Below are 12,362 nucleotides of genomic sequence, written 5' to 3' on the forward strand. Positions count from 1 at the left end.
AGCATCGACTCACAATACTCAACAGTTTACTGTATTTTAGTATTATTTATATTTTTTATGTATTATTTTATATTATGTTATACTTCTATTGCATTAAATTTCAGATGCAAATATTCTGCTTTTATATTTTACATAATTTAAGTAAAGTGATTTTTGCTGATAACTCAGTATTGATCAGATTCATTAAAAACAGCAAACATCAACACAACACAGTTTCTCACTCGTCTGTTAAAACGTGTTCATGATGGACTTTTAATGTTCATTTCATTCATTAGTTTTCAGACTTTTTCACCTTTTCCATGTTAAAGAGGATCTTCTTCATTCTCTCTTCTTACATTAAACACTTTGTCAAAGCTCCTGTTTATGATTTTTACATCAAAACGTCTTTTCTCTGGTTTTATCTGCAGTAAACAGAATCCCACCAGCGTCAGAGTCTCTTTTTCTTCAACTCCAGTTGAAGCTTTAAGTTTCTCCATCTGGTCTTTGTATCCGGCGTCAGCGTTTGTCCGTCTGACACTGCGAGCAGCTGTCACTCGAGTTCATGCAGCCGTCAGTTTGAAAAGTCGGCGGCGTTGAGCTCGGACGTCCTGCGGACAGGCGGAGGGCCCCTCTACAGATCAGTGTGAACCAGTAGAGCTGGAGGGGCCACAGCAGAGCGGCCCCCAGGTTACACTGCCACGGGGCCACCAGGGGCACCTCGTAGACGGGGATGGAGGCGTACCTGCAACACAAGCCAGAGGGCGCTGTTGTTAGACCAAACTAACTGAGACACATTATTCTAACTTTAAATTTAGGCTTAGAGTTTATTTGTATGGAGGACGACAAGTGTCATGTAAATAGTCATTAAGCATTTAATTAATTTATATGTAATTTGACAATAAAAACAGGAATTAATAAATATTTTTATTCATTCATTTGTAAAATAATGTATTAATTCCTGTTTTTATTATTATATTATAATAATCATGCATTATATATTAATTATATTGTATTGTTACTTTTTTGTCCAATTAAATATCAATTAATTAAATGCTATTGACACTTGTGGTCCTCTATATATTTGATGACACAATCTACTAATATACTAATGTTTCTCCCATAATATTTTCTAGCAGCTGTATAGTAAACTCTACTCGTTATTAGCAGCTGACACGTGTTTATATCTTTATCTTATTTACAACTTTTAAAACAAAACTCAAAACTCATTTTTTTTATAGATTGCTTTTAGCTAGAAACATTTACTCTATTTTGACCTCACCTACAGTATTAATTATAATTTAATTCATACATTTTTTTTTGTTCCTTTTCCTCTCTTAGATTTATCCATTTTCAAAAAATTCTGTTGTTTTAATGTTCCTATTTTTTTAAATCTGTGTTTTTATGGGGTTTTTCCCCTACTTTTCCACTTTTGTATGAAATGTGTGATATAAATAAAGTTTTACTATTATTGGCACATGTAATTATTGGTTGTTGTCATTTTTTCCCCTAATGTCCTTTTCTATTGTCTTCTTTATGTTGTGCTAATGTATGTATATATATAGATATTTCTTCTTTGATAAACCTTCATTTTAGATGTTATTGTTTTTTTTCTATATTTGGTGAGCTGATGTCTCTATAAGTCCTTTCAGGGTTTTTTTGGGGTCTTATTTTTATATGAAATATCTATAAGGAAATGTGAATGATACGTCTTCTTTAAAAAGGAGGATTAGTTTACAAAATTACTGCTAATTGAATTCCAGATTCTTGGACGTCTGTTAGAAATTTTAAATTGAGTGTTTGAAGTCCTTGAAAATGCAGCCGAAGGTTTCATAGCTGTGAAAAGTGTTAAATAAACCGAAATAATCATTAAAGACAAAAAACAGAGTATTACTGAAATAACAATAAATACAATTAATTTATTAATTTGGGAAATATGGGGAAAAAACACTGCTGAGCTTGAGTTGATGATGTATCTGTGAGCACAGCAGAGAATGAATCAGACACCTGATCAGGTGTTTACATGTGCAACATATAACCAGGATGCTCTAAAAACCAGATACTAGTGCACATGTAAACACACTCATTTTTACAGAAAGTAGTGACCTCAGAGTTTTAATACCAGTATAAAAAAATGTCTTAAAAGTATGTTTAAGTATGTCAGACAGTTACCTGCTGTAGGCGTAATACAGGTAAGGAAAGAGCAGAACCCGACAGCTGAAGAAGGTGAGCAGCATGAGCACGCCGTTCACTTTGTGCAGGAGAATGTGCTGCTTCTTGTACTGACGAGACCAAACAACAGAGACGCAGAAGAAGAAGAAAAGTCCAGAATGAGTGACGATCGAACACAGAAACAAAAAAAAGCTTCAACAACAACTTAATGTCCGTTAATGTCGGTTATTGTCGGTTAATGTTGGTCAATGTCGGTTAATGTCGGTTATTGTCGGTTATTGTCGGTTATTGTCGGTTAATGTTGGTCAATGTCGGTTAATGTCGGTTATTGTCGGTTATTGTCGGTTATTGTCGGTTAATGTTGGTCAATGTCGGTTAATGTCGGTTAATGTTGGTCAATGTCGGTTAATGTCGGTTATTGTCAGTTAATGTCAGTTAATGTCAGTTAATGTCAGTTATTGTCGGTTATTGTCGGTTATTGTCGGTTAATGTTGGTCAATGTCGGTTAATGTCGGTTAATGTTGGTCAATGTCGGTTAATGTCGGTTAATGTTGGTCAATGTCGGTTAATGTCGGTTATTGTCGGTTATTGTCGGTTATTGTCGGTTAATGTTGGTCAATGTCGGTTAATGTCGGTTATTGTCGGTTATTGTCGGTTATTGTCGGTTAATGTTGGTCAATGTCGGTTAATGTCGGTTAATGTTGGTCAATGTCGGTTAATGTCGGTTAATGTTGGTCAATGTCGGTTAATGTCGGTTATTGTCAGTTAATGTCAGTTAATGTCAGTTAATGTCGGTTATTGTCGGTTATTGTCGGTTATTGTCGGTTAATGTTGGTCAATGTCGGTTAATGTCGGTTAATGTTGGTCAATGTCGGTTAATGTCGGTTAATGTTGGTCAATGTCGGTTAATGTCGGTTATTGTCGGTTATTGTCGGTTATTGTCGGTTAATGTTGGTCAATGTCGGTTAATGTCGGTTAATGTTGGTCAATGTCGGTTATTGTCGGTTAATGTTGGTCAATGTCGGTTAATGTCGGTTATTGTCAGTTAATGTCAGTTAATGTCAGTTAATGTCAGTTATTGTCAGTTATTGTCAGTTATTGTCGGTTATTGTCAGTTAATGTCGGTCAATGTCGGTTATTGTCAGTTATTGTCAGTTAATGGCAGTTAATGTGAGGTAGGTAAACTGTTATAGTTTATACAGAGCAATAGAAAATAAAAAATAATACACAAATAAATAAATAACTCAAAAAGAAAAGAAGAAACAATTCATGTCTATTCTAATGTCTGTCTGCCATCTTCTATTTTCTTCTTCTTGTTTGGTTTGATTGATTTATTTGTTTTATTTTATTTTCATTTAATTATTAATTTTCTTCAGTTAAGACCCTCGTATTCCTTAAACTGTTTGTTTGTAACGTGTCAGTCAGTTATCAGGAATTTAAGCAACAGCAGCATCAACAGGATGTCCAGACGCACCGATCAGATCCACACGCCTTTATCTCAGAGGTGTGTGTGTGTGTGTGTTTATGTGTGTGTTTATGCGTGTGTGTGTGTGTGGAGGAGGGGGATTACCTGGATCAGGACTTTCCCCAGACAGACGGATGGTGTGCTGAGTTCAGCCAGAAACAAAACACCCTGGAAGTAATCACCTTTACCCTGCCGCCACAGCTGACACACACACACAAACACACACACACACACACACACACACACACACACACACACAGCAGAAAGGAAGGAGAAACACTCGTTTGACTGCAACAACACGGCACATGTGTAGGTTTTGAATATTACAGTCGCCTGGTCGTCATGTGTTAGTCCTGCTCAGCCTGTGAAAACAGTTTTATAATGTCGTCTGTGTCTCTGGAGGATCATTATCAAGTCTGAGAAAACTGTCATAGTGATGTCAACCTTCAATTCATGTTAGTCACCATATTGTTGCCATAGTTACCAGTGAGGCGGGGAAGCAGAAGGCCACCATGAAGACATGATGCAGCACCATGAGAGGCTCTCTGCGCAGGTAACCGGCTACAGCAGCGCTCATCGACCTGACACCGTCCTCCTCATGACCTTTGACCTGCAGCTTGTGCCAGTAACACAGGAACATGGCGTAGATGTCGTAGGCAAAGTAAGGCGTGGCAAAGAGGATGTAGGCATTGGTCAGCCAGTGCCTGACGAGAAAAGATGAGAGAGAGATGAAGAGAGAGAAACAAAAAATGTAGTGAATACTTGATTCCATCACCTGCTGTTGTGTGAATATCAGGAGATAAACTAATTCTCCAGTTGGTGCCGCTAAATCATTGCAGAAGAAGAGGACGAGATTATTAAAAGAGAGGCAGTCAAAGCTCAAACAATGGAAAACTACCTGCTCAGCACCAAATGGCAAACAGACACAGTTAGCTGTAGACTAGCTGGTGAACATAGTGGAGCATTTAGCAGCTAAAGAGCCAGATATTTCCCTCAGGAGTTGGTGGAGACCAAAAACAGAGCTAAAAGAGAGTGAATATTGGACTTAAATTCACCAGGTGGACAGAAACACGACTCCAAATGATTGATAATGTTGCTCTGTAACTGCCGGATGTGGAAGTAACATGTGTAACTACTTAATAAGCTGATAATTTGACAGCTGTTAAGTTTACAGCTTGTTTCTGCTGCTCCCAAGTGGATAAAAAAATTATTTAATGCAGCTTTCACTAAGTAGTTTTAGTTGCCTAAATTTAACCAAATCCTTACCACTGAGCTGTCAAATCAGGAAAAACTCATTAATCATTCCTGTGACATTTGAGCTGCACTGATAAACCTAAATAAACAGCATGTGAACTGAAAATATAAAGGACCTAGAATTGAACCCTGAGGAACCCCACGAGTCATTATTGACACTGCTAATGTAGTAATCATGATGTCTGCTGGATGTGAAAATCTGCAGCTGCTTGCTAACATTTTTAACCACTGCTACTGATATGTCAGATGTGTTTACAGCTTGTCCTGTGTGGCCAAAACAAGAAGTTAATCGGTGGTGGAAGAAGTATTCAGATCCTTAAGTGAAGTAAAAGTACCAATACAGCAATGTAAAAATACTCCATTACAAGAAAAAGTCCTGCATGAAAAATCCTACTACAGTAAAAGTACATAAGTATTATGAGCTTGATGTAGTTAAAGTATTGCAGTAAAAGTACATAAGTATTATGAGCTTGATGTAGTTAAAGTATTGCAGTAAAAGTAGTGGTTTGGTCCCTCTGACTGATATATTATTATATATGACATCATTAGATTATTAATAGTGAAGCATCAGTGTTAGAGCAGCATGTTACTGTTGTAGCTGCTGGAGGTGGAGCTAGTTTACACTACTTTATATACAGTTAGCTAGTTTAGTCCAGTGGTTCCCAACCTAGGGGTCGGGCCCCTCCAAAGGGTCAGCAGATAAATCTGAGGGGTGGTGAGATGATTAATGGGAGAGGAAAGAAGAAAAAACAAAGTTCTGATACACAAATCTGTTTTCAGTTTTTGGACTTTTTCTCTAATCTTTGATTTTTGCTGAAATATTGGATCATTTGAACATTTATTGAAATGAAAGCATGTGAGAAGTTTAGAGGGAAAAATCACTATTTGGTGGAGCTGTTAACAACTCATAGACATGTGAAATGTGACCCCGACTACACACTGCTTTTTGTAAGACGTCAAAAGCCAAAAAGGTTGGAAACCACTGGTTTCATCTTTAACAATGTGTTGTATTTTAAAAGCTTGTTATATTATCCATTGTGTCAAATCTTCATCTGAAAAGTAACTAAAGCTGTCAAATAAATGTAGTGGAGTAGAAAGTACAATATTTCCCTCTGAAATGTAGAAAGCAGCATCACATGGAAATACTCAAGTACCTAAAATTGTACTTAACTACAGTAATTGAGTAAATATACTGTAGAGTAATTATATTTTAACACTGACCGAAACTTAACAAAATACTTAAATCTGTATGAAAGCATAAATGCATGAACAAGACAACAAAATGCTTGAATGTAAAGAAATATTGTCAAGATTCCTAAAAAAACAAACAGATTTCAGTGAAATCTTGTGAACAGATTCAGTTCAGAAACAAAACTATATATTTTAATATTTGAACATCACTGTCTGTCTTTCTTTCCTTAAAATAACACATTTGGATTATGGTTTAATAGTTATGAAGTTTTTCTGTAGCATTAACAACAACTGCTCCCAGAGTTCCTGGCTGCTTGTTCACTGTGTCTGTGGCGTGATTTGATAAACAAATGTGGCGCTCAGACCATAAACTCCTCCCTGCTTTGACTGGGAAATGAAGGAGCTGACAGAGGAAACCTGGGATTTACTCAAACAACCCCCCCCCCCCCACCCCCCCCCGCCTCCTCCTGTCATCATTCACTCTTCATCATTTCACTTCCCATCATCCTCAGCAGCGAGCAGGATTAGTGATCTCTGCGACCGTCTTACAGAGACTGAAATAGCTCCTCTGCTGCTGTGAGGCTCAGATTGTTAATTAGATTACAGACTCAAACAGAAGTCTGGTTTAAACACAGACCAGTGTGTATGAACATCACTTTTTCTTGTTTTCAGGACTCATACTTATAAATATTTTCCAAAAGATGCCACCAAGAACACTGATATTAACTTAAATTTGGTTATTTTTCTCCAACTTTGACTTTTAGTTGTATTATCCCAAAAAGATTTAAGTGTCAAGTCAGGAAAAAGATTTCAGTTGTTTATCTACCTCAGAGTCTCTTTATATTGTCTGTTTTTATGTGTAATTTGGCTGCTTTTAGGGTGTTAGGATGAAGCTCTGGATCTATATATCTACCTATTTGCAGGTATTTTGAAGGCCTGAGCAGCAAACATGATCAGATATTTTATTATTTAAAACATGAACTCTCTCCAGTTTTGCTGATTTTTATGCTTTTATATCATTTGAAGGCCTCTGACTCACAACTTTCTTAAAAGCCTCGGGATAAATAAAGCCATTGTTTTCAGCTACAACAGTGACATTTCTCTAACGCTGCAGTTTTGGAGATGAAGACAACAATGGTCACAATAAGCCAAAAAGAAAACAAAAGGAGAAAGAGAAGAAAAACAGGGAGACGGGATGAAAGAAGAAGGGATGTCAGGAAACATTAGAGAAGAAGGAGCAGATGTAAGAAGACGTTATTTAGTTCTCACTTGTCCTCTATGACGTCCCTGCAAGACGAGGCGATGACACATCCGGCTGACGAGGCCATGACAGCCTGGACCGACGACACCAGACTGAGGGGACGGAAAGTATGATGGTCAACAAAACTCTCTGACATATTTAGTGACATAAAAAAATATTGTTTTTATAGTTTTCGGCCAACAGCATGGCTCTGAGGATGGAAATGTCACTGTGGTCCAGACTGAAACATCTTAAAAACTGTTTGATGAATTAACGTGAAATTTTCTCCTCAGGATAAACTGTAATAACTTAACTGATCCTGACTTTTAATCTAACGCCACCATCAAGACAAAATTTAAAATTGTCCAACACCAAACATGTCAAATTATACAGCTGTTTGATTACAGAGTCGGTCGTGTAAAGATTAAAACACTTTGCACTGACAATACAACACCATATTCATTCAATTTGGGTTTAATTAGACAGAACGTTGGTCTTTAGCTGATATGAGGAATCCATGTTTTCTGGTTTTCAGACACTTCCTGACGTATTATTAAGTGCTGAGTCAGATATATCAGAGATTTAAGAAAAATCTGACTTTCCTCGTCTCCCATAAGAACGACTTTGTGAGAAAGTGAGAAGATGTTTTATATCAGGATAAACCTTTTTTCGAGGTAGTCCCAAACAAATAAACACAAAACAAATGAAAACAACACAACAATAAAAAGACAAACAAAAGAAACATCAAACTTTCTTATGGAAAACTCTTTGTGAAACTGACATTTTTGCTCTGTGTGAGTATTTGGACACCAGCTCATTATATAGATAGTTTTATTTTGGTTTTTCTTCTTTGTAAAACAGTTTTTCCTCAAACTACATACAGCAGGGGTCAGCAAGTAGGTTCAACCATGGGCCTGTTGTCATGGGGACTGGTACTTTTGACAGTACCAGTAGAACGTTTGGACCTTCTCATTCAAAGGTTTTTCTTTATTTTTACTAGTTTCTACATTATAGAACAAAACTGAAGACATCAAAACTATAAAATAACACACATGGAACCATGTAGTAAACAAAAAAAGTGGCCTTATTCCACTACTGCAGTAATTCATATTATGACAAGAACCGCTCAGCTAAGAGAAACAACGACATCATAACTTTAGGGGCGGCTGCGGCTCAGGAGGTAGAGCGGGTCGTCCACTAATCGGAAGATCGGCGGTTCGATTCCCGGCTACTCCAGTCCACATGCCAATGTGTCCTTGGGCAAGATACTTAACCCCAAATGTGTATGTGTATGAATGTGTGTGAATGGTTAGTTTCCTCTGATGGGCAGGTTGGGACCTTGCATGGTAGCCCCTGTGCCCATCCAGCGTATGAATGTGTGTGAATGGATGAATGTGATTCGTAGTGTAAAAGCGGTTTGAGTGGTTGGAAGACTAGAAAGGCGCTATACAAGTACAGTCCATTAAGACATGAAGGTCAGTCAATCCAGAACATTCCAAGAACTTTGAAGGTTTCTTCAAGGGCTGGCGCAAAAACCATCGAACGCTCTGATGAAACTGGCTCTGATGAGGACCAATCAGGACAGGAAGGCCAAGAGTTCCTCTGCTGCAGAGGACAAGTTCATTACAGCAGCTCAGATCAATGTTTCCCAGAGTTCAAGCAGCAGAGAACATCAACATCAGCTGTTCAGAGGAGACCGTGTGAATCAGCCTTCATGGTCGAACTGCTGCAGAGAAACTACAACTGAAGGAGACCAGTAAGAAGTAGAGAAACAGCAGGAGTAGACATCAGGTCATCATCAAGTTCATCCTGCAACGACACGCCATCCCATCAGGACAGAGACCTAAACACACCTGCAAGGCTCTTTAAGGTCTGACCAGGAAGCAGAGTGATGGAGCGCTGCATCACCTGACCTAAACCCAGCTAAGATGGTTCGTGATGAAGGAAAAGCAGCCAACAAGTGCTCAGCATGTGTGAGAACTGCTTCAACACTGTCGGAAAACTATTTAATGAAGCTGGTTCAGAAATCGCTGACAGTGAGCAGAACTGCCGAAGCAACCAGTTAGTTTAGTTTACGACATGATTCCATGTGTGTTATTTTATAGTTTTGATGTTTTTGGTTTACAGAGAAACCCCTGAATGAGAAGCTGTGTTCAGACTTTTGACTGGTGCAGTTATGTGTTTTATTTATTTATTTAAATTAATTTAAGAGTAAAATAGAGTTATAACTGTTTAGACTGTATGTATAGGCAGATGTCATGTTTCACTTTAGTAAGTTACAACTTACTAAACTTCTTTATTGACACACGATGGTTGATTCAAAGTTCTGATTCAAAGGCATCAACACACAAATTCTGTTCGACTTCCACATATTTGTGATAAATAAATCTGTTCTGGTCCAACAGACTGAAGTTGTGGAATTAAAACAGTGTTAGAATTCACTCATTAAAATGTATTTTCATGCACTGTCTTCACTGGGATTTACATGAGGTGGTAATTGGTGTCTGCTGTGGATTTGTGACGTAAGATATGAAAATCAAACTTCAGCTCAGTCGTCAGGAGGCCAAATATTTTTACAAGAGGGCCGGATTTGGCACGCGGGCCGCTATTTGCCTACCACTGACATTAATGTCTGTGGTTTGCTGCAGTGATTTGTTTTTCTCTGTAACATGAACGTCAATCGCTGGAAGTTATTTACATGTCGTTATTATTGTGTGTCACGACTGTCCACGACTGGAACATTTAAAATGTGTTAGTTTCTCTCAGTTGGTGCAAACCTCAAATGAAAATCTCAAAACATTGAGAACTAAAATCTAGTTTTAAGTTTTAGTGAATAATCTTTCTGTAATTATAACAGTAAAAATCTGTCGTCATTTCATCTGAAAGTTTAATTGACCCCGAGTCAGCAGGCTGTAATATTCCACATTAACTTTATTATTATTATCACCCCAGAGGGAAATCAGTTTGCAGAGTGTGCAGAAAACTCTACATGCACAATAAATACACACATATACAATCATGTTTATGCAGATTGTGTTTCTATTCATCATAAAAACCTGCTCAAACATGCATATTCTGGGAATAAAAGCAGGTCTCTTCAAGTTAAGTAATGATATTTTATGAGGCTTTTTCATTACAGTTTTGTTAAGTCTCTCATTAAATGTAAGTGTGAGTCTTACCGTGCAGACACGGTGGCGGCGTCTCCTTCGCTCCATCCCATCAGGTGTTTCAGAGCCTGTTTGGACATCAGGAAGAGTCCCGGGAAGAAGACGGAGCCGGCAGCCAGGAGGGCCAACATGGCTCCTGGTTCCTGTTGGGTTTGTTTGTGATGTGTTTGTTTTTGCTCTTTGTGAATGTGAGTGTTAACTGAGGACAGGTGTCCAGGAGCTCAGAGAGGAGGATCAGCTGGGCGGAGCGTCCTGCTGCCACCTGTCAGAGGAGGCGTGGTCAGCAGAGGTGGAAGATCCTTCATTTTAATCCCCCCCCTCTACTCAGAAAACATCTTCTTCCTCTTCTTGGATAGTTGTTCTCTGTGCAAAGCGATCATCAAGTAAAAGTAGAAATACCACAAAGACTCCTGCATTTAAAATACTACTTAGAAGATAAGTTCTGGTAATTTTCTATATTTTTCTTCATGTTTGGATCCAAACCAACAATGAACTGATCTACTAACGAGTATCGTGTGTGTATCAAAGCCTGATATATCTTATTAAAAACACGTCAGTGAGTCACAGCGCTGCACTGGGTCACATGTTCCTTCATCATGAAGAGTTTTGTCACGTTAGTTTGTTTAGAAACGGCGAAATTTGTCAAAATCAGAAAGTATTCAGACGTCACTTTTTGCACAATTTATGTAGTAGATTTAATTTTAAATTGATAAAATTGCTATTTTTGTCCAACAATCTACACTTAATAACCCATAATGACAAACTGAAAACATGTTTTTAGATTTTTTTTGCAAATGTATATAAAAAAAAATATATCAATAACTGGAATAAAGTGTGAAAAAAGTGAATCTGAATCATTTCTGACTCAAGTTTAAATCTGTTTTCAGTTTTTGGACTTTTTCTCTAATCTTTAAGTTTTGGTGAAATATTGAATCATTCGAACATTTATTGAAATGAAACCATGTGAGAGGTTTCGAGGGAAAATGTCTCACCTTATGACATATACAGTGTTTTCCTTATAATTTACTAATAATTTCGAGGAAGGTTCCTTTAAAAGGCATTTAGTTTAAAAGTAATTACAGGACGGTTTTAATTGGAGCAAATAACCCAGAGGGTCAGTGAACATCAGCTGAACATGCAAAAATGTAAAATTTATGTAAATTTAACAAAATTTACAATAAAAAATAAAAGAAAGAAAAATGTATGACTGAGTTTAAATGGAGAAGTCATTCCAAATAAGTTAAAATTTTATCTGTAATAAGCTAATTTCATAGTTCTTTCCATATAATTAACAGAAAATTACAGACTCGTAAACCAAATTACTAAAAGAAAGCAAATACGATGAAGGGTTGTATCATCAAATCACTTCATTATAATATTAAAATGTATTTTCAACAATTCAGTCACTTTTTTCAACTACAAATTTGTTTTTAAATCCTTTTATAATCATAAAGTTGCATATTTTATCCATTAATTTCTACATTTCTTAAGTTTTATTACCGGATTACAGATTTATCAATTGATAAATTGATTAAAACTTGTATTTTTGTTAATTGTTCAGTGACACAAATCAGCTGCAAATAAAGTTTAAAATCTAAATGTTCAAGCAGCAAAAAAATGTGAATTTTCAAGTAAAACAGGTAAGAAAAGAACTGAGTGATGATGAATATTATCCAGTGTCCATTTATTTATTTATCATTCACTACTTTAACTCTAAACATTTTTTTTTTTAAGAAATTCAAGTATTTGTTGGGAACACAAGTCAAAAAACAAACAAAACTTTTTGCTAAAACGAAGACAAAACATCAGTTTAAAACATTAGTTTCATATTTATAATAATAATAATAATAAACACATCAAGTTTCTTTTCATATAAGAAAACGAGTCTAATCTCTAT

At 36.8% G+C, this 12,362-nt stretch overlaps 1 protein-coding gene across 1 annotated transcript; it reads right to left on the reverse strand.

Moving 5' to 3' along the window:
- Window positions 1-210: 210 nt before the first annotated feature.
- Window positions 211-10,827, reverse strand: LOC122966153 (ceramide synthase-like). Its single transcript, XM_044330152.1, has 6 exons — window positions 10,478-10,827; window positions 7,328-7,411; window positions 4,098-4,317; window positions 3,719-3,814; window positions 2,149-2,258; window positions 211-721 (listed from the first exon to the last, which is right to left on the reverse strand). Exons 1-6 carry the CDS (start codon window positions 10,594-10,596, stop codon window positions 496-498), a joined length of 855 nt encoding a protein of 284 aa, XP_044186087.1. The 5' UTR covers window positions 10,597-10,827; the 3' UTR covers window positions 211-495.
- Between the last annotated feature and the right edge of the window lie 1,535 nt (window positions 10,828-12,362).

Source organism: Thunnus albacares, chromosome 17 (genome assembly GCF_914725855.1).
Source record: "Thunnus albacares chromosome 17, fThuAlb1.1, whole genome shotgun sequence".
NCBI classification, from domain to species: Eukaryota; Metazoa; Chordata; class Actinopteri; order Scombriformes; family Scombridae; genus Thunnus; species Thunnus albacares.

Bases quoted from the DNA above. Each gene is read 5' to 3' on its own strand.
- LOC122966153 (XM_044330152.1), bottom strand. From the start codon at position 10,596: ATGTTGGCCCTCCTGGCTGCCGGCTCCGTCTTCTTCCCGGGACTCTTC. The intron at 4,318-7,327 runs GTGAGAACTAAA...TTTTCTCGTCAG, and splicing joins AGGGACGTCATAGAGGACAA to GCACTGGCTGACCAATGCCT. The intron at 722-2,148 runs GTAACTGTCTGA...CTTGTGTTGCAG, and splicing joins CTGTATTACGCCTACAGCAG to GTACGCCTCCATCCCCGTCT.